Source organism: Plasmodium yoelii (assembly GCF_900002385.2).
Source record: "Plasmodium yoelii strain 17X genome assembly, chromosome: 5".
NCBI lineage: Eukaryota > Apicomplexa > Aconoidasida > Haemosporida > Plasmodiidae > Plasmodium > Plasmodium yoelii.
This window is the reverse complement of record NC_036177.2, coordinates 908,870-932,303: the sequence shown is the minus strand read 5'-3', so window position 1 is coordinate 932,303 and position 23,434 is coordinate 908,870. Positions and strand designations below refer to the sequence as shown.

Here is a 23,434-nt window from a genome sequence, read left to right as displayed (position 1 = left end):
ACTAAATAAAGATTGACTCTTATTGTCCAATCTGATCTTTAATATGTTCAACTAATTTTTGTTTTATCCATTTTTTATCATGAAGTCTATATGACCAAGTGGGCTGATGAAATCTAAAAATTAAAAGGTTACATATACATATTAGTACACATTTTAATAGATGAATTGAAATTTTACATCATTCGAAAATCTTAAAAATCTGCATATACGAATATATTAATATAATACAAATATTACGTAACTAAACTCATTATTGTAACTATATTATATATTATATTCGTATATATTGTTTCCCTTTTTTTTTTAATCTTACAATAATATTGTCATTTTTTGGATGTTGTCAATATACACAAACAAATCATTCATGCTATATGTTATTCTTTGTACTGAGGGATCATTTTCTTTTATTGCTTGTTCATACAATTGGCATATTCCTAAGGAAAACAATAAAAAATGGATGCATATATATATGTATATCATATGCATGATAAACAAATCCGTATAATGCTTGAATATGTGTATGACCACATTTGAAACATATCTTTGATGCATTATATCATATAATACACATATATATATTATGTCCATTATATACTAACCATTTAAGGCCAATTTTAATGAGTTATATTCAACAAACGTTCTACTTTCTATTTTTTTTGAGAACTGAACTAATAATACAACATCACTATAACCTGCACTCATTTTTTCTGTTTTTTGGTGTTTTGTTTAACTTAAAATGTGCTGGATTATTCAGTTACCTTTTTATTTATCTTTTGTTTTATTTATTCTTTAAAAAAATTCTTTATTATTATATATTTGCTATCCTTTTTTTTTCTCTCTTTTTTTATATTTCCCTTTCCCTTATTTTTTAATTATTCTTCTCTTAAAGTTTTAACATTAAATAACAAAGTTAATATTCCATTCAAAAAATATTTTAATAATTTAAATTAAATAAATGGTTATATATATTTTTTGTTTTATTTATTTTTTTTTTCTATCATGTATACATAATATATATAATAATATACATATGCGCAAAAGTTAATGTTTACATCGGTTGTTCACAAAAATGGGATAAATAGTATAAAACTATAGGGAGTACTTATGAATGAGCACTTTCCTATAATTATGTGTTTTTATTTTAACACTAAAAATACTGTATTATAATTCTAAAAAAATTTTTTAATATATGAAATTAATAAATATATATAATAATTATAATACAAAACAACTAATCTATAATTTTTTTTTTAAATCTTTGCAATTTATTTAGATTTATGTTTTCTTCCTATATATAAAAACTATCGAAAACTAGAAAAATTCATAAAAATACTAAACAAAAGTATACTAGCGAAATATAAGTACATATATATATCACTTTAAATTGCTATACTTAAAACATTTAAGTTTTTAAAGTAACCTATTAATGTATATTTTAAGTATAATTTCTTATTATATATATTTCTTTTGTTTAATCCATATATTCATTTTCTCTTTCAATGTGAAAAAAAAAAACGACTAAAAAGAAAGTATACAAGCTTTATGCATATTTGTATATTAGACTTAACACATGTTGGTAGTTTTCCTATTTTGTGCAAAATATGTATTCATAATCAGTATACAACAAACTAATCTTCAAAACAAAAAAATTAGAATAAAAAAATTGTAAATTAGTATACCATACAACACATGTGATATATTTATGTACTCATCGAATTTTAAATAAAGAACATGTGAGTTCAAAAAAAATTATATTTCATCCTAATACAATAAATGCTTAATCACATATTATATGTATATATAATGATAATCTATATAGTATTCATTTTCATTTTGTGAATACCAAAAATTATTTTGTTGAATATATTTATAAAGCATTAGTAACGGTAAAAACTACACTAATATGTCTGGGTTATTTTATTATTATTATTATATTTATGCATGTTAAACATGCCAAATTAATTGTAACACATATTAGTTACAAAATATGTTAGTTCAATATTCGCCAAATATGCATAACAACGTGTAACTATTTATATATACATGGTATAGTAGCAAATATACCGAAATATATATTTTTACAAAAAAAAATGGGAAAAAAAATGAAAAAAAAAAAACTGTTACGATGCAAAGAATTGCAATATACATTTTGATGGCTGTATTTTTGCAATTTCGTTTTTTTTATATTTTCATATTTATAGGGACACACAAAACAAAATTAAAAACTATCCCTTCGAACAATAACTTCTTTGTATATCTTGATTTATCGGTTTTGATTCAAAAATTTTCTGAAAAGAATGTGTTTATCTGCAAACTTTTTCGAAGCAGTTTTTTTTTTATCATTAAATGTTATATCCATATTTGTAGATAATTTTAAAAGTCCGTCACTATCTGATTTTCTCAATAAATTGTCATTATTACTTGATAAAACACTATTATTCCTTTTATTAGTTTTGGGGGTTTCCTTTTTAAAATTCATATCATCAAATGCATCATCATCTTCATCATTATTTCCATCATCTGTACTAGCCAAAATACATTTAAGTAAATTATCTTGAATTTTTTTATTTTTATATACTAAATTTAATTTATTAAAATCAACAATATTATCACTAAGAACATTATAAGCATATCCTTGGTTTATAAGAAATCGTTGCCTTTTATCTGAGTAACACATTTCAATAGTATCTTTACTAACTAAAGAATAAAAAAACGAATCAGGATCATTGATATTTTTTTTTTCATTTGCTTTGTTTTTTGGTCGAATAATTCTTCCTAATCTTTGTGCTTCTTGCCTTCTCGAAGCAAAATTAAATGATATTTGTATAACAACATTTGCTATAGGTATATCTATGGCATTATCTCCGACCTTACTTAACAAAATAGTATTAATTGTTGAATCATTTTTAAATTTATTTATTATTGCAATTCTTTCAATAGGTGACAATTTACCATAAATAAAAGGTTTATTCAAAGTTTTTGCTATATGTAATAGTGCAAATATATTATCACTAAAAACTATAATTTTATCATTATTTTGTTCATGATATTTTATTAAATATTCACACATCATTAATTTTCTAGGATTACATGTATATAATCGTCGTTTTATAAAGCTATTTGATTTTAAATAATATTTATAAAAAGAACTTGGCATACTACACCAAATTTCTTTGCATAAAGCTTTTGCCAAAAATCCTTTATTTTGTAATTCTACCCAATTAGCTTCATATAACTTAGGCCCAATAATCCATTGCAAATCTCTTATAAGCAAATCTTCTCTAACTAATGTAGCAGTAAGCCCAAGTTTACAATGTGACTTTACTATATCATTAATTCTTCTAAATGATGGCGCAGGGGCAAATTGCACTTCGTCAAAAACTAATAAACCCCATTCTCTTCTTCTTATATCATTAACAATTTTTAAACTTTGTTCACTTCTTTTACCTGAATATGCCAACATAGTATATGTTGATATTAATACGCCAGCCTCATTAATTGGCCATAAATCAAACTTATAATCTGATGTTAATATTCTTATATGCCTTGGATGAATATTTGTAAAATCTTCAAACTGTTTCTTCCATTGCTCAACAGCTACTGCTGATGTTGTTAAAAATAAGGAAGATTTTTTTATAGTACTTGCTGCAGTTATACCAGTTAATGTTTTACCAACACCACAAGGCAATACTATTATACCTGATCTGCTTCTACCATTACTAAACATTTTTCTTAATGCCTTTTCTTGATAATATCTTATTTGTACATGACTTTTTAATGAACAATTTAAATTAGGGTTTTTTTTATCTCTTCGAAAATCATATTCCATTAATAATGGTCTTTGCATTGTTTGTAATGCTTCTTGTTTAACTTCTTCTATTTTATCACAATTTACTTCAAAAGAATAAACTTCTGCTGAATTTTCGTTCGAATTATCATTTCCATTTTTCTTTGTTTCCTCTAGCATCAACTGCTTTTCGCTTTCACTTATTTTGAATCCTGCAAAAATAGTAATAAATCGATTGTGAAATTTTTTAATTGATTTACATACATTCAAAAAAAAAAAAAAAAAAAAAAAAACATGTACATATATATAATGTGGTGATATATTCACACAATTTACAATTCCATTATCAAACTCACCTAATTGTGTTGTATCGAGTACAGGGGCCTCATATGTGACATAGGCATCCTTTTGTTTTTTATTTTCCACTTCTTCGTTTAAAATATTTCCTGAAGAAGCACCTGTGTTGTTATCAACTCTATTATTTCCCATAAAATTATTATTTAAATTAAATATATTAGTTTTTTTTGAATCATTATTATTATTATTAACATCTGTTGAATACACACGTGCATTTTTAATAATATTATTATTTAATAAATAATCTAATTCAAATTTATCTTTAGCTTCAATATAATATTTATTTTCTCTTAATACTAATTTTACTTTACCAAATGATTCAGCACTTTTTGTTATACTATATACTAATTCGCTAGGTAATATGTTTTTTGAAAATTTATCCAAATTTAATAATAATTCATCTAAGGTTATACCAACAGATATAGCTGCATATAATGAAAAAATTGTTAACTGAAATTCATGTATTATTTCAGGCCTACAAATAGGTTCTGCTATTGTTATAAGAAAATCTGATGCTTGTTTACTACAACTGTTGAACATTTCCAAATATATAAACCCATCTGAACATATCCATAATGGTTTGTTCATATGATTTTTTTTTAATTTCATTTCTTTGCTATAATCATGAAACCCTCTTTGTTGTACATTTATTGAGTCAGCACTAAATGGTAAATTTATTATTTTATTATCAAATAAAACTTCATAATACTCCTTAAGCTTCCTTTTTCCCTTTTTGGGTAACTCTTCATTTTCTTCCGTTCTGAAAGTAAAAAGCAAAAAAAAAAAGCGAAAACCAATATCATATATATTATGATATATTCCCTTAAAATACAAATGATATTCTCACATATATGTATTAATAAGCTACATTCATAAAAATATATAAATAAAACTTAATATATGGGGAGAAAACACATGAATAACTTTAATTTTTATCTTTATTTATTAACATTTTCTCGGAAGACTTGAATCTCCGTCGTTTCACATTTTTTGCATAATAATCTTCATATAAAATATCTGATCTTTTATTCAATCCATGTGTGTTAATATTATCATACATATAATCGTTTGGATCATCCATATTTTCATCTTCATTCAAGATTTTATGTTTCCATAAAACGTTTTGTACCTAGTTAGTCAAAAATATTAATGTTCCTTCCTTTGTTATTCGGCTCAAAATGCGATCATTTTACGTTTTGAATGTAAATTAGTTTTTTTCAAAATATCTTAAAAATACGAAACATAAAATTAGCACTAATAAACTTTTTTTTTCAGGTTATAAACGATACATACATATATATTCAAAGATGGTCCATTACTTATAGATCAATTGTAGTATTTTATGGAAATATATCCACTATTACGTGTATACAACAAAAAGATAAAACATAACTACCCTAAGTATAGTATTTCACTTATTCTGACATACCTTATTGGCTAAAGTATCATCTTTAACAATTAAGCAATTTCATCAAGTAACAAAATTAAAAAAAAAAGAAAAAAAATAGTTTATCACTATAATTAAAAATAAACATACACTTAAAATGAAATGATAAAAATATACTATATTATGTTTATAATTTTATTACTATGGGTGGATTTTTTTTTTTTTTTCAAATCGTAGCAAAAATTTTGCATTTATGTTTTATACGTTTATATATATATTGCTAATTACCATATTTTTCATATTCACTCAATTCTTTTATTTTTTTTACCCTCTTTTTTACATTTTAATTTTTTAGAGTAAACTTTTAGTATTAATTTTTTATTCCAAGTTACCTTTTATTCTCTAAAAATAGTAAGAAGATAGTCACACTATTTTGTGAGACCATATTATCTACCTATCTCTATATATAATACCCGTTTACACATCCTTATATTGATGATTTGTTTTGTTATAATGATAATCAATCCAAGTTTCAAGGGTCAGAAAAAAGAAAAAATGATGAATATCTCATTTAAATGTTTACATATATTAAATATTACATATATATTATTGTTACAGTAGGAAGTTTGTTTGCACCCACAAATATGGGCAAGTAAATTTATTACACAAAATAAAAAAAATAAAGACAAAAAAGCGATATCTCAACATATAATAAATAAAACAATTTATTATTTTTCATATCGCTTTGATAAAATGAATAATATTTTTGAGAATTTATAAAAAATTGGTATGCATAAAAAATTCAAATATAAGATATGCTATGCACACATATATATGACATAGTATATATTAAAAGTACCATTATATATATGTTTATGTTCAGTTGGTCATCATTTAAATTACTACATTATTTCTCAAAATCCAAAACAGTCAAACAAAAAAAAATTTTTAAACCCTCCTTTCAATTTTCTTAACAAATCATTCACATTCTTAATTTCATTTTTAACTAAATGTCCTGGTTTCTGATTTCTGCTAACATTTTAATAGCTTGATTTAAGGATTCTAAATTTTTTTTACAATTATTTCGTTTTACTTTGATAGAAGAACATTCATTAAAAAGGTTAAGAAGTTCACTGTTATGTAAATTTGAAATTAAAACTTTTTGCATTGTTTTTCTCGATGTATTAACCATAAAATGCATTATAGCTTTGGGTACAGCATCAGCTATATGTTTCCTTACAATGTTAAAATAATTATTAATTAATGATTTAATTAAATCAATTTCAATAATTTCTTTAGAAGAAGATGAACATTCTGGTATTATTTTTTCAGGAATAACTGGTAAAACAAAAACATTCTCTCTATTATTATTTAAATTAGTTATTTTTGTACCTTCTTTATTTTTATGTAATTTATAATCTTCTTTATTTTTCCAAAGTTTATTTTCTTCCTTATATGTAATGCCATGATTTATAGTTGCATGATTGATATTCCCCATATTTCCTCCTGTATTACTGCTCATTTTATCATTCACATTATTCATTGTTCCATGTATACCATCATGCATTTGATGATGTGATTGTATATACCCATTATTGTGAATTCCGTTCGAGTTCATGTAATTTTCGTGATAATCCCTTTTATGATGTGGGCTTTTATTGGTGTTACTGTGCATTTTAATAACAGGTTCCATATCTTCGACATATTCATTATCTTTGTCATATACATTTTTCATAAAATGTTCATTCAAAAAATCAGGATGGCTCGTATTAATATAAGATAACTCAATTAACATAAGATTTTTGATCATTTCCTTTGTTGGTTGTAAGCAATCTTTTAGTAAAATTTTCACTTGTTCATTTATTGCACTTTTTAAGTTTGTAAATCTTTCCATATCATTTATTTTACAGTTATCAACAATTTTAATAAGTTCTTCATATACTTGATCAGCACAACGAAGTGATGGCTCCTTTAAACAATTTATTAATTTTTTTATTAGCGTTTCAAATGCGCTTTCTGGCACAAACAATGCACCTCTTGGCCCGCTTGAATTTCTAATAGCTATTCGTATTTCTTCATCACTTAATAATTCCAATGGGGAAAAATCATTTAATGCTTTAATATACCAATCATTAAATATATAATGAATTCTTGCACCTCCTTTTAATTCATCTACTCTATCTTTATAGAATACTTTTCCATCTATTATATCTTGATATTGTTGAGAAAATTTTGTAATATAATTAACAAGAACTGCTAGATATTCTGAACGGTTCATGTTATCCATTGGTTCACCTAGCTCTAATAATTTTTCTTCTTCAATACTTTTTAATGCATCTATTTTGGGTTTTAAATATGGTACAGTATTTTTTATATGTTCAATAAGTATATTATTTAATTTTTTTGCTAAATTTTTTATTCCACATTCCATAATACATTCATTTTGATTCGAAAAATCGATATATTGATTAAAATATTCTTCTTCTTTTCTCAACGATTGATCAATACTAACATTATCATCAATATCCTTTTGACTTCTACAAACTACAGCTACAAAACCTTTTTTTAATGGATATAAAGTCCCACTAATCATTTTTTTCCATATTTCGGATTTTTCCACAACATCACACTTTGTTATTACACCTATAGTCCTTTCGTGTTTTGGATCTACATTTCTAGCCATTTTTAAACTATCAGAATTAGCTAAATCAATATTAGCTGAAGAAACAGCTAAAATTATACAATTAGGATTTTTAATATATTTATTAACTAAGCACCCAATTTGTTCTTCTACATTATGTGGTTGATTTCCAACTGGTACTTTTGTTAAACCAGGTAAATCAATTAATGTTAAATCTAATACATCATTTTTGTGAATTTCTATAATTATAGGAGTTTCTTTTATGCATTTATTTCCTCCTGTTATTTCATCGGTCACTTCTATTAACATATTATTTAAAATCGAAAAATCATCTATATGTTTTTCTATTCGATTACTTTCACAATCATAATATGTCAATGTACAATAACATTCTTCTGTTTTGGAATTAGTTAATTGTATTATTATTGGTGTTCTTGTAGCTATACCTTCTCCTTTGGGCATAAAACTTAAACCAACAAGTGATTCTAATAAAGATGTTTTACCAACAGACTGCGCTCCTATTACTGCTATATGTGGAAGGCTTAATGTTTCACTACTGATAAATGACGAAAGTACATTTTGTAATTTATTAACAATAGGCACTAGTTTATCCATTTTTTATGAAATTTATAAAAATGTGGTATATATGCTGTATAAGAAGTGTGTTAAATTCGTTCTTTCTATAAACATATATTATTTTCTTGAAATATTCTGTATGATTTCGCTACAAATAGTAAAAATGAGAATTGCCTACACCCGTTTCTTGATTTTATTTTGTACTTTACCCAATTTTTAATTTTATTCACTACTCATTGAATCAAATGGTAAAGAATATTTAGATTTGGATAATTATACACAAATGATTGATGCAAAAATAATTGTATACTTGCATATAACTGAGTTTATCACGAACTCTTACTTTAATATTATCAGGTATAGGCATGAATGTAATTAACTGTCAATATATATATGTACTTAAAAATAAACGAATGGGCAAATGGATAAAAATACACGTTTATCCATATAGTTATGTATATATCTATTATATATACGCACAAAAACATGGAAAAAAGTAAATATTCATACGACAATCCGCCGATATAATAAAGCGAAATGAAATGAGCTACACAAAATGGCTGCAAAACACAAAACACGTTGGAATGAAAATACTGAAAAATGCTCTAGGAAAAAATGAACAAAAAAAAAAAATATAAAATATAAATCCAGCAAAATTGAAACAAAAATTAATGAATATATTGAAAGTGTAATAATAAAACAAAATGGATAAGAAAAAATGACACATATATATTTAAAAACATGCCATAAATATCTAAAAATTATAAAAGCTACACATTTATTTTCTCTTTGTTCTATAATATATATAATTATAAAAATAAAATCCAATTTATAAATTTCTTCTTTCTTAGTTTATATTTTTAGCATGCACATAACCTTCGCTAATTTCCCAAATTCTTCAACTTCTATTATGATATATGTATTTACATATATGTGCACAATTTTATGTTATCTCTTTTCGTCAATCAGCTACAAATTTAGGCAAATAAATAAAATTATAATCCTATTTTAATTTAAACCACCATAAAAAAAATTGCTATCAATATTAATGTTGATTGTATATTAACATATACTTTTTACTTATGTAACTTTTATTTCATTATATTCCCCCTCCTCCTAACAACTATATAACTGAAAAATATGTGTCTATGCATGTATTTTTGAATATAAAAGTGCGCATTGTATATGTATTATGTACATATTGGGTATGCATTTATACGTAGTTATATGTATCATATATTATATACATATGCATGTGTGGGCATGGGGATATTTATTTGTACAAATAATTATATATATCCTCAATCTTTTTAATATTAAATATAAAAACGTCAAACTTTTGTTATGCTATAAAAAACAAAACGAAAAAACCAAAAAGATTTCTTCCATTATATAACATTACAATGGTGGTAAAAACAAAATGGAAATGTCTTAAATACTACGTATTATATATTTTTTTATTCTTTATTATGCATATAAAATTTAAAAACACGTGTATTTATGTATGTGTGTGTTTTTTTAAGATGTTTAATTAGTCAAACAATATACTTACAAATAAAAAATATAATAAACAAGAAAAGAAAACTGCAATATGCTCCAATATTTTTTTTTTTCCAAATATTATAAACATTATTATATTTTTTTTTAATAAAAATAGTAATACATAATATACAGCATTATATACGTATCCATATATTATGTTTTACCATATTTGCAATGTTCAAATAATAGTAAAATGTTAAAAGGGAAAATTTTAACGTTTGTAATTTTGCATATTTTCACCGCACAACGATGTATGCATATTTTTTTTTTATATAAATCATAATTTACAAAACTATATATGTTAACAGTTAAGATAAAAAATAATAAAGTAATAATAATAATAAATAAAAATAACAAAATTAATATAAAAGCGATATAATAATTTTCTTTGCTTTTTAAAATTAGTAATATCAAATAATTTGGAAAAATATATATTAAGTAAAGGAAAATTTTTATCATTTTTAGTTTCCATTTTTCTTAGCACTTTTATGAGAATCAAACATCAAATCTTAAGTAATAATATAAATTTTATAAATTATGAAAATACTATAAACAATCAGGACAACAGAATTTTCACGTCGAAATAATAAAAGGAAAATACAAACAATATATATATATAGTATTCAGAAGTTTGACAGTTCCTAACTATAGTTGAAAAAAAGTAGCACATTTTTAACTAAAACAGCTCAATATTACAATACACACACATATGGAAGAATATATTCATTATAAAACATACGCACATTATATTATACTATATAATTTAGCATTACAAGCCTAATTTTTTAACATACTTAATTATCCCCTTTTAATATATGCCATCTCGCTATATGTGTGCACGTTTTGCATATATCCCCCACAAATCGCTTTTAAATAAATGCTTAGTTTTTATTAACTATAAAAGTTCAAATATATAAATATATAAATACATAATATATAAATTAGTTAAATGAAACACCTCCACAAATGTGGCATTCGAAGTGTACAAGATCATGTATATCCGCATATTAAAATACAAGTTATAAATCACCAAAAAAAATATATAAATGAAATTAAAGGGTTTATAAAAAAAAATGATGGGGGTAAAAGATTTTTAACTCACCTTTCGTTGGATTATAATAAATTAAAAGGGGATAAGAAATATTTCAGTTTTGTAAATACACAAAATGATAAAATAAATGAAGAAAACATAAAATATAGTACTCCAAAAAATATAAGTCAAACTGAAAAAGAGAAACAATCTGAGATGATTAGAAAAATACGAAAATTTTGCAGAAAGGATGATTTATGTAGTATATACAAATTTAATGATCATTTTTTAGACCTTTTAAAATCAAAGAAATTAAATGAAAATGATTTTTCTGTTATAATTCATTTATTAAACACAAAAAAAATTAGAGATAACAGCTTTTGGAGAAATGTAGCAAATATTGAAAATATTAATTTTATTTTTAATATGAATTTAAAACAAATAATTATTACTATTTATAGTATTTCGAATTCATTTCCGTTTATTCATTTGAACTTTTTAAATCCTTTTACATTTAAACTAATTTATATTTTATATTATCAGAAATACTTCATTTTAATAAATAATAAAAACAAAAACACACAAAAATGTGCAGAATATTTTGTAAATTTTTTTAATTCATGTGTAGCTAACGAATTAGAACAAATTACTAAGAAAAATGAAAAAATTATGAATTCATGCCCTATTTCTGCTTATAATGAAAGTAAAAAAAAAGGGTGGAATAAATTAATAAGTCAAAATGATTATTCAGATTTCAAAATAATTTTTAATATGACCAATAGAAGTAATAATAACAAATACAATGGAAATAAAAATATGTTTAGTGAAAATCGAACAAATATAAACAGATTAAACTTCTTTGACATAACTATATTATGTAATACTTATTCAAAAATAAATATTGTAAATAAGTTGGAATATATACAAGAATTTAAACATATTATTTATAAACTTTTTATTTATTTCTTATTTTTTCATAATAATGAAATGGATTATAATCATTTAATTTTGTTTATTTATAGTTACACAAATTTAAAAGGAACTATTGATAAATCAGTATTTTCAAAAATAAAAAAAATATTATTAACTAAACATAGCATAGAGCATACAAATTTGTGCAAAATACACACTATCGATATATGCTCTTTAAATATGTTAATGTATGTTCTAAAGATACATAAAATTAACGACAATAATTTATTCAAACATATTATTCTTTCATGTGTTGTCAATCTCAATTTAAATAAAATAAAAAAGCATAAACTCAAAAAAGGAGTATTAAACAGTAATGGGGATATGTTAAGTGATACTATCTCTGATGTTTATGAACATAGTTATGAATTACCTATGCATTCAAATACGGATCAAAACACTGACGAAAAAAAAATAAAAAATGAAGGTATAAATAACACAAGTGAGAATGATAACATATATAATAACATGGAATATTCATATAGTCATAATAATATGCTAGAAAAACGAGCAATCCTTGTGAATTACTTTTCTAAAAACGATAATAGCTATATCATGCATACAAAAAAAGAAAAAAATTTAATACAATTAAATAAAAAAGATTTATGTTTTTTAGCATGTAACATAGATAAATTAAAAATTCCTAATTATTATAATATATATGAATATATAAAAATTGAAACAAAAAAACAAATAAATATATTTAATGTATATAATTCATGTATTATATTAAAATTTTTAGTAAATTTAAATTTATTGGATAAAAATTTATTTAATTTGTTATTATCTCATTTAAAAATATTATTTGATAAAAATAATTATAACGAAAAAGATATTACAGATATATATTTGTCTTTTTATAAATACACACAAATAACAAGTTGTAAAAATAATTCAGAAATATCAAATTTTTTAAAATTTTTATATACACAAATAGAACATAAATTAAATAAATTTAATTATATTAATATTATTTATATATTTTGTTCATGTGCTTATTTTAATATTCGATTTAGTGATATGCTATTACAAAATCTTTGTATAGATATACTTAATAACTTTAAATCAATAGATGAAAAAATATTACTACCTTTTTTATACTTTATAAAGAAGAGAAATTATGATATTAATTATATATTTTTTAATTCAGCTATAAATAATTTATTTTCAAAGATAAAAAGTTCAAAGAGTTTCTTTTTTATTTTTCAAATATTGTCAGTATATTCTATACAAACATTACAAAGAGAAACATATATTTTACACAAATTAGTCGATTTATTAGATAAATTCAGCCCTTTTCTTAGCTTAAAGGATAAAATATTATTATCATTGCATATATATATAAACCCAGTGTTATTTCTAAATGAAAAGTGTATTACATTTTGTGAAAATATATTTAAAGCTATAATTTTTGATAAAAAAATAAACTGTGACGATACTCAAAATTTGGAACAAATGGAAAATCATGAAATATTAGATAAATACAATGAAAAAAATATAAAACACGTAAATACAATTTATAATTGCGATATTATAAAAAAAACATGCAATTTCCAATTGGAAAAAAGGGATAAAAAAGAAACAAATAATTTTTTATTTTATAATTGTTTTTATAATCATAATAATACTTTATTAAATAATATAGACTTTAACACTAATAATATAAATGCTAAAGAATTGAAGATATATTTTTTATTAATATTATCAGATATATATGAAATTAAATTGAATAATTTTTTAAAAAATGAAAAATTTTCTATATTAGGAAAAAATCAAACAGAACAAAAACAAGTACAAAACTGCATTAACGCATTACACACTTGTCAATTAAAAATACTATCAAATTTTTCATATATTCCACTAAATAATGAATATTTAATTTATCTTTTAAAAAAAAATTATTTATTTAATGCTCAGAATTGTGAAAATAAATCCATATTAACAGAAAAAATAAATTATTCTGATAAAAACATAAATAATATTAACAAACTAAAAGATAAAAAACAAAATACAACCAGCTTTTATAATAACAACCTCAAAACGCACTATGATGAAGAAATAATGGAATATTTTCCCGAATTCGAAGAATCCCTTTTTAATGCAACGAAAATAATGTATGAAAATTCATTTATTTATTTATTATATCAAAAAAACAAACAGATTGAAGAAAACAATGTTGAAAACAATTTAAACCAATCCAACCAATTTCATGTAAACTCATTTCCATATATTTCTTTTGGAAATACAAATAGCGAATTAATTATTAAGTTAAAAAAAAATGTTTTTATAAATTCATTCTACATTTTTTACATATTTCCTGGAATGACTTAAGGTCACATGGAAATATAAATTAAAATAGCTACAACAATAATAATAATATAAATACAAATTAAAATGCTTCCATGAAAATTAAGCATGCCCAAAAAATGAAACCGTTGTTTTGTTATGTACCGTTTAAATGTATTAATTAAAATGCAATGTATATAAACCTTTACGTATCCATTTGACATTTTTGACATTTTCCCTAAATTGTATTTTTTATTTATGAATATTTTTCAGTTTATTTCTAAACCTCTTTTATCAAACAATTAATACATTTTATTTTCTCATGTGATAATATATTTGTTTTCTTATAAAAATTCATTTAATGTTTTCATACCTTACATATCTTATGTGTTTTTGTCTTTTAATGCTCATTTTAATTAACTTTTTATATTTTTTAAATTGATTATTTGAAATATTATAAAGAATACCAAACGATAATAATATCAATTTGTTTATTTTTAAGATACGTAATAAAATGGTAACATATGTAATACCAATTAGTAAAATATGAAACATACTATATTAAGAAATAGCTAAAAAAGGCAAAAAAAAGATTTGCTTTCTTTTTTACTAAGTTATATATGAGAATAATATTATAAAATGTCATAAGTGTGCATAGTTTTTTCATAAAATATAATAAATTTTCAATCTAGTTTCATGAAATTGTAAAAGTTGTCCTTATGGATGATAACATTTAATATAAATTAAGAAAATATTTTGTAACTCTTATTTTTTATATCATTTCGTCCTTTTTTTTCGTAAAATAATATATATAACGCTTATTATATATAAATTTGTGTTTAATAATAAAGAATAAAAAATAAAAAAATAAAATAAAACAATTTTCCAAAATTTTAAGTAAAGAAAAGTTACAAATTGTAAAATAAAACAATTTTCCAAAATTTTAAGCAAAGAAAGAGGTTACAAATTGTAAAATAAAACAATTTTCCAAAATTTTAAGCAAAGAAAGAGTTACAAATTGTAAAATAAAACAATTTTCCAAATTTTTAAGCAAAGAAAAGTTACAAATTGTAAAATAAAACAATTTTCCAAAATTTTAAGCAAAGAAAGAGGTTACAAATTGTAAAATATTTATTTTTATCAAAAAAATTGTGTCAATGTCATACGTATAAATTAAAAACGCCATAAATAAATAATAAAAAAGTAACTTAAATTATAATATGAACATTAAAATATTTTCATGGATATATGTTCCCTACTATAAAAGGGAAAATATATAAATTTAATAGGCAATAAAATATTATAATAAAAATAATATATAACAATGTGCATGCATCAAAGAAAATAATAACTTCATTTAAATGATAAAGAAGCACGCATTAAAAAAAAAAAAAATAAAAAAAATAATAATAATAAATTAAATAAATATTTATTTATTATAATAATCCAATAAAAATATCTTTAAAATGGTTTTATGAAACTTGAAACAATTTTATGGATTCTAGATTATTAAACAAAATCATTAAAATTTATCAAGGAAAAAAAAAAATACAGGAAAATATAATATTTAATTGTAAATTAATAAGATAAAGCAAAACTAATCCTGAAATACAAACAGAAAGTAAATAAGAAATACCAACATAAAATATTATATGTATAATTAATACTTTACATTATCCTTATGTATGCTCTAATATACTTCCATATGTATTAACAAATGCATAATCGATACAAAAAAAATTGTGAATTAAAAAAACATTTATCAAACAGTATTCTTACATGTTTTATCTATTATACTACTTTGTTTTTTCTGGTCCGCATTAATGTATTCATAATTTATACACGATATTTATATCTTGAAACATGTTTATTCTTGTTTTTATGTTTTAATGCGATGAATAAATATTTACAATATTTTTATAATACCCAAACTTAAATTTGTATTAAAAAAAAACAGACCATTTCGTATATACATATATGTAATATGCGCGCACATCATTTTTATGTATATATAAGCAAGAAAAATATAAATATATGCATATTTACTCCTTTCTTTCAGATAAAATTTTAATGTAGTGGCTAAATATTTCACAATAAAAGTTACATATAACAAAACGAAAGCTAACTCAAGATAAAATATCCATAATACAAGTTTATTTGAAGATAAACAACTTATTTCAAAAAAAATAGTATAATAATAACAAATTATATATTTTTTTATGTGTATAGATTATACAAATATATTTTTGTAAAATTTAATAATTTTCAATAATATATCATATATATTTGAAAAATCAAAATATAAATTTTTTGATTTTTTTATTATCCAGAAATTCGATTTATATTCTATTTGAATAGCGTAGAAATATATAATTTCTGCAATAAATTTATCAATTTTTGCGTAAAAAAAAAATAAATATAAAACAATTTATTATTTTTATTTTTATATTTATTCAAAATGAGTGGAGATTTCAAAACAAGCTTTGCTGCTGACTTTTTAATGGGCGGTGTATCTGCCGCTATTTCAAAAACTGTAGTTGCTCCAATAGAAAGAGTAAAAATGTTAATACAAACACAAGATTCTATACCTGAAATAAAATCTGGTCAGGTCGAAAGATATTCTGGGCTAATAAACTGCTTTAAAAGAGTATCACAGGAACAAGGTGTTACATCATTATGGAGAGGAAATTTAGCAAATGTTATTCGATATTTCCCAACACAAGCTTTTAATTTTGCTTTCAAAGATTATTTTAAAAATATATTTCCAAGATATGATCAAAATACAGAATTTGCGAAATTTTTTTGTGTTAATGTATTATCAGGAGCAACCGCAGGAGCTATTTCTTTACTTATAGTTTATCCTTTAGATTTTGCAAGAACAAGATTAGCATCAGATATAGGAAAAGGAAAAGATAGGCAATTTAATGGATTATTTGATTGCTTAAAAAAAATATACAAACAAACAGGAATTCTATCATTATATAGCGGTTTTGGTATTTCAGTTACGGGTATTATTGTATATAGAGGTTCATACTTTGGTTTATACGATAGTGCTAAGGCTATATTATTTAATAATGATAAAAATACAAATATTATTTTGAAATGGTCAGTTGCACAATCAGTTACTATTTTGGCTGGTTTAATTTCATATCCATTTGATACAGTCAGAAGAAGAATGATGATGATGTCAGGTAGAAAAGCAAAAGAAGATATTCAATATAAAAATACCATTGACTGTTGGATTAAAATATTAAAACATGAAGGTATTAGAGGATTTTTCAAAGGAGCATGGGCTAATGTTATTAGAGGAGCTGGTGGAGCTCTTGTTCTCGTTTTTTATGACGAATTGCAAAGATTGCTTTAACTGAATAAAAAAATGTGAAAAAAAAAATAGTTTGTATTCATATGTTAAGCATGTAGCTATTAATATTTATTAACATAAGAAAAATATTAAATATGTTGATATAAAATATACTTCTTCGATTTGTAAAATTTATTACATATATTTGCGTTTGTGTAAAAAGAGTAAGTAATATATTATAAGATGACTTAAAAGTTGCTTATAATTTCAAGGAAGCCACTTTAAGATATCATCATTTTTTAATTATTACATTGTATAATAATAAACTATATAATGCATGTATATACACATTTATATACATATGCATAGTTATATATGTGTTTTTTTTATTCATACTTTATTCCAAATATCTATCAGCATTACTTTTATTTTTTCACACGTAGCAGAATTTCACATGCATAATTATATACACCCATATTGTATACGTGTAATAATGTATATACCGTTATATGAGTTGCATACGCTTTTTATTTAAAATTAGTCGTTATTTTACTAATGTAATAATAACTGCTGCTTGTTTATCTTTTTTTTGGTATCAAGAAAAAACAGTAACAAACTATTTTAGTGAAGCATAATAAAAATGAATATCAGTTTTTGTATGCACAACCTAATATGAAATTCCTCAAAAGGTGTATGTACATCTTTAGAAAAATACGAATGGGTTATTATATAATTTACAAATTTATTGTTGCGCTTAAATAAGAAGAAAAATAATTCATTAGTTTGTAAAAAGAATTATCTTCATCTGATTTGGAGTTTATTATATCATTTAAAATATTTTTATCAAATTGAGTTAATTTATTTTTTGTGGAAGATACAAATCTATCGTATAAAAACAATCCTAAAACCACATGTTCAATTGAACATTCTTTTTTTCTTAACAATATCGAAATACTGATACATAGCAATTCGCAAATTCCTATATGATGTCTGTATAAAAAAATACATCCAAAAAAAAAAAAAAACATATATTATTTAACATTTGAATATGAAAAATAATTATATAACTGCATACCATCAAAATAAAATTGTATAATGTTTAATGAGTGATAAATTAACCAAATAAAATTTAATGTATGTATATAGGAAAAATATAATATAATATAATATTATACACATAGATATGAAATATCGAATTACATAAAAACTTACATAGTTAGGGTTGATAAATCCGAGGCCATATGAAAATATTTTTGTATTATAGATTCAGACATATCACTCATTTCAGTAAATTCATAATTTGGGAAATTACCTTTTTTTAAATAATTATATTCATTATTTAGATCAAAATAATAATCAAACATTTTTTTTTCTTCATCATTATCTGTCATTTGTAATATTTCATCAATAATTTCATCATCGTCTCCAAAGTTTAGATCAAAAAGAAAATCAAAACGCGCTAACAAATTTCCCTTTATATATGTATTAAATTCCTGTAAAAATAATATACCAACAATTTTTTGGATATGTATAGTCAATAGGATTGCGAAAATGTATATGCATATGCGGTATCAATCTTTCTCTCCATATTTAATATTTGTGAACATTGTGTATGCTCATTTCTTACGTATTCATTTCGAATATATGGCTTTGCAGCATAGACCCAAAAGGTTGTTGAAATAGGAACGGAATCTTTTTTATTTTTGTATACCCCATTTTTTAATATTTCTTCTAGTGCATCTATTTGAGAACTACTAAAATTATTTATATTTATAACTAATATGTCATATTTTTGTGTTAACAATATACTAAACGAATCGACTTTCATATTTAACATTTTTATATTGCAAAAATAGTTGCAAAATTTAACTATTTCTGTCATTATTATTTCATCTGAACATATGAAAAAACAATGTGGTCCTCTTATCCCTATATATATATATCAATAATAAATTAGTATCCATTTAATTATAAGCATATACATGGAAATTATCACGAAACAACTAATAATATATATATTTATCATAATATAGTAAATAAAATTATACATTTTCATGTTTGTTTACTTTTTAAGGGATGTTCCTTGATGCTACAACTATTTACAGATTTTCCAGTGTTTATCTTATTAAATATATGATATGCTGATATATCTAATTTTGAATATTTTAAAAAGTTACTACTTATGCTAATTAAAATTAGGGAAAGTTTCGTTGTTTTGCATATTTTATTCAAACAAAAATTGTCACTCGGAATCTTTAGAATATTAAAAATAATGTTTTTCATATCTGTTTGGTTGTAAAAAATGTGTATGGGAAAATTTATGTTCACATCTGCATCTATATATATATATATATATTCGATGATATATTGATTAGTCAGGTTTACACATATTTAGCTGAATTAATATACCGCATAAATTTTGGTCCTTTATAAAGCAGTTAAATTGTTGCATCAATAAGGATGGATTCAAATTTCCATTTAACGGTAGTTTTCCGCTCTCAAACTTGTTTATTTCCTTAAAATATATAATGCATATATATATATACAATTTCATATAAAAATATAATATAATTTTATCTGTATAGATAATCACATATATTGTATACACAGTTTATCATCATCATTTTAATGATTATTAATGCGGTATATGCATATATATTTTTTTTTTTTTCATAATTACATGCCCCCTATAGTTTAACAACCAAAGAGTATTAGTATGTGCCCCTTTAGAACCATTTTTGCTTAGCTAAAAAAAAATAAAAAATTAATTTTAAATAATAAATATACGATATTATATTACCAAACATAGATAAATACGTTTCTGTGTTATCTTTGTCTCTATATATATTGTATAGTTTTTTTTTATTATGTATATCTGTTTTGTTAAATTTCATATGTGTAATACAAACTTCATCAGGAATAGGTACAACGATTAAGTTGTATTTTAGCCCATTTTCAAATGGCTCATTTTTTTCACTGACATCATGATATAATACATCAAACGTTATACATTCATCTAAACATTGAAAAAAAATATAAACAAATATAGATAGATATACATATAAATACAAACATATACATAGTTATCATTTCCATGGGTTCACATGAATATAGACATTAATAAATTTCGAAAATATGAAAATGTAACCTTTGCTATTGTATTCGTCCATATCTTTGGTAAATGAAAATGTTAAGATAAAAAAATTTTTGAATTTTCTTTTTATTATTATTTCTTCATATTCTTTGGTAAAGCAAAAGGGACATTTCCCCTTATATTTGTTGCTTCTGTTAAAAATAAAGAAAAAAATATATTCCATTCTCACAGATGCATAAACAATTTTTTTTTTTTTCAAAAGTGTGTTTACTTATTAACTCCACCAAGTTTAAAGGTTTTTACAATTATATTTTGATAAGGCATGTATTTATGAGAACAATCACATATTCTCATATAAAAAGTTTTATATAAGAAACTTTTTTTATCTTTTCGTATAAGTGTAGCATTAATAAGTTCAATTACTTCATAAATATTTTTCTCTAGCTTGTTTGATTTGCTCAGATTAGTAATACAATCCGTCTGAATACAAAAATAAAGAACATGTTTATACATGTATAGTCATATAAAAATATACAACTAATGTGTTTGTTCTTAAATATTTAATTTTTTACTTAAATTATTTAATACTTTTATAGGGGTATTAATAGGAACAAGAATAATAGTAAAAAATTTATTCTTTAATAAAATGTCCAAATAATTTATAAAATCTTTTTTATTGTTTTCATCCTGATTGTAGTATAATATATTTATGATGTTTTTTAAATTCAACTAATATATTAATATTGTAGCTAACATATGTTTAGTTTATATAAATTATGTGTCTCTATATATACATATTAATATATTCACAAATAATTAAACATATGAAATTAATTATATATTACCCTAAAACTTTCTAAAAACTCCGAAAACAAAATGTACACATTTTTGTTAAAATTTTTGGTAAATGAAATAAAGTTTGTAGTTATTTGGCAGTCGTCATATAATCCTGAGTCTATTCTATATTTCGAAGAACGCAAAAAGTGGAAAATATAATAGGAAGTAAAAATATATTAGGAAGTAAAAATATATTAGGAAGTAAAAATATATTAGGAAGTAAAAATATATTAGGAAGTAAAAATATATTAGGAAGTAAAAATATATTAAGAAGTAAAAATATAATACATAATAATAAAACCTATGTATATTATACTACATTATCATATCATAATATATTATATATACACAATACATGCACATATATATTATTTTCCTTAGAACTAACATTTTGATTATGTCCACATATAGAACAATTTCAAAAAAATAATTATTTTTGTAAAAATTGTTGTATATATTTTTTAGGATTATTTTAAAATAATTTTTTAATATTATATTTTTAAAACTATTTTCGTTAGTAACTACATCTGATAAAACCGTCTTTTCTTTGTTATCATCTTCTGGTACATCACAATATTCCCTTTTTGTGTTTTTCACTTTTTTTTTATATTTATTAAAAATCATTTTTAATATGTTATATGAATATTAACCATAAACAAATATTTCAAACGGTATATTTAGAAAAAATATAAAATAAACTATTCCTTTCACAAAAAAATGCATTTATAATAATATAGTCAACAAAAATTTCATAGACGCAAGGAAATGTTATATTTCAGTGACCATATGATTACTATTCGTCATTTTTAACAATACCTAATACTATTTATTTCATGAATTATTCAATCATGTGATTTTCTAAAGATATATGTAGTATTAATTTTAATATAGTTATATATATATGTATTTTTACATATGTATATACACGGTAATCATAGCTTGAAAGGTCATGCTCCCCCCTAAACATATTCATTTTCTCTATATGAAGCCATTTTACATTTTTATTTTATCATATTTATGTTAACACGTTTAAAAGGAATACAATAAATATAAAATCGAATAAAAAAAAATTTTTCGAACATCACTCAAAAATCAGGAATATGGAAAATTCTTGGCATGCACATGACCATTGACAATTTTTTTTTTTTTTTCAATTTTAATAAAAACCACATATAAAGGAAGATTAGACTGTAAATATGTTTTATTTCATAAAAAACTAGCTAAAGGATCTATAATCCCTTAGTTACAATGCTTTTTATATTACAACATATAGCATGTATAATATAGTCATATATACGGTAACAAAATACTAGTATTATAAACAGGTGCAATTATTTTTACGATTCATAAATAAATATTGTTGTTTTTCTATTATTTTTACTTTTTAAAAATATGAAAAGCTTTCAAAAAAAAATATGATGTGTATGTGCATACCGATGTAGATCGACACATACTATACACCTATTTAAAGTGTAACCCGTTTTTATGTAAAATACTTTTTACCTTATGTTTTATTCCTCGAGAAAGAGTAAACAAAATGAATAATTTCAATATTATAGAAAAAAAATATGATAAAAGTTGTCAAGAAAATGCAACCTTTTTATTGAATACGACAGGGTATATC

The 23,434-nt window shown here is 22.3% G+C and overlaps 6 protein-coding genes across 6 annotated transcripts; 2 read left to right on the top strand and 4 right to left on the bottom strand.

Moving 5' to 3' along the window:
• Positions 1–19: 19 nt before the first annotated feature.
• Positions 20–702, bottom strand: PY17X_0521700 (uncharacterized protein; the record flags this gene model as incomplete). The annotated part of the gene is made up of 3 exons (XM_719232.1): positions 20–113; positions 314–434; positions 600–702. 3 exons carry the CDS (start codon positions 700–702, stop codon positions 20–22), a joined length of 318 nt encoding a protein of 105 aa, XP_724325.1.
• A 1,561-nt stretch (positions 703–2,263) lies between these two features.
• PY17X_0521600 (TFIIH basal transcription factor complex helicase XPB subunit, putative) lies at positions 2,264–5,225 on the bottom strand (the record flags this gene model as incomplete). The annotated part of the gene is made up of 3 exons (XM_022955257.1): positions 2,264–3,999; positions 4,144–4,904; positions 5,095–5,225. 3 exons carry the CDS (start codon positions 5,223–5,225, stop codon positions 2,264–2,266), a joined length of 2,628 nt encoding a protein of 875 aa, XP_022811704.1.
• Positions 5,226–6,537: 1,312 nt separating this feature from the next.
• Positions 6,538–8,787, bottom strand: PY17X_0521500 (uncharacterized protein; the record flags this gene model as incomplete). The annotated part of the gene is made up of 1 exon (XM_719230.2): positions 6,538–8,787. One exon carries the CDS (start codon positions 8,785–8,787, stop codon positions 6,538–6,540), a length of 2,250 nt encoding a protein of 749 aa, XP_724323.2.
• A 2,452-nt stretch (positions 8,788–11,239) lies between these two features.
• On the top strand, positions 11,240–14,623 carry PY17X_0521400 (conserved Plasmodium protein, unknown function; the record flags this gene model as incomplete). Its single annotated transcript, XM_719006.1, has 1 exon — positions 11,240–14,623. The coding sequence occupies one exon, from the start codon at positions 11,240–11,242 to the stop codon at positions 14,621–14,623; it is 3,384 nt and encodes a 1,127-aa protein (XP_724099.1).
• A 2,413-nt stretch (positions 14,624–17,036) lies between these two features.
• PY17X_0521300 (ADP/ATP transporter on adenylate translocase, putative) lies at positions 17,037–17,942 on the top strand (the record flags this gene model as incomplete). Its single annotated transcript, XM_719005.1, has 1 exon — positions 17,037–17,942. One exon carries the CDS (start codon positions 17,037–17,039, stop codon positions 17,940–17,942), a length of 906 nt encoding a protein of 301 aa, XP_724098.1.
• A 671-nt stretch (positions 17,943–18,613) lies between these two features.
• Positions 18,614–22,434, bottom strand: PY17X_0521200 (conserved Plasmodium protein, unknown function; the record flags this gene model as incomplete). The annotated part of the gene is made up of 12 exons (XM_022955255.1): positions 18,614–18,869; positions 19,092–19,372; positions 19,507–19,808; positions 19,946–20,164; positions 20,289–20,394; positions 20,560–20,625; positions 20,789–20,895; positions 21,028–21,164; positions 21,245–21,453; positions 21,562–21,660; positions 21,819–21,933; positions 22,199–22,434. The coding sequence occupies 12 exons, from the start codon at positions 22,432–22,434 to the stop codon at positions 18,614–18,616; spliced, it is 2,133 nt and encodes a 710-aa protein (XP_022811703.1).
• Positions 22,435–23,434: the final 1,000 nt, after the last annotated feature.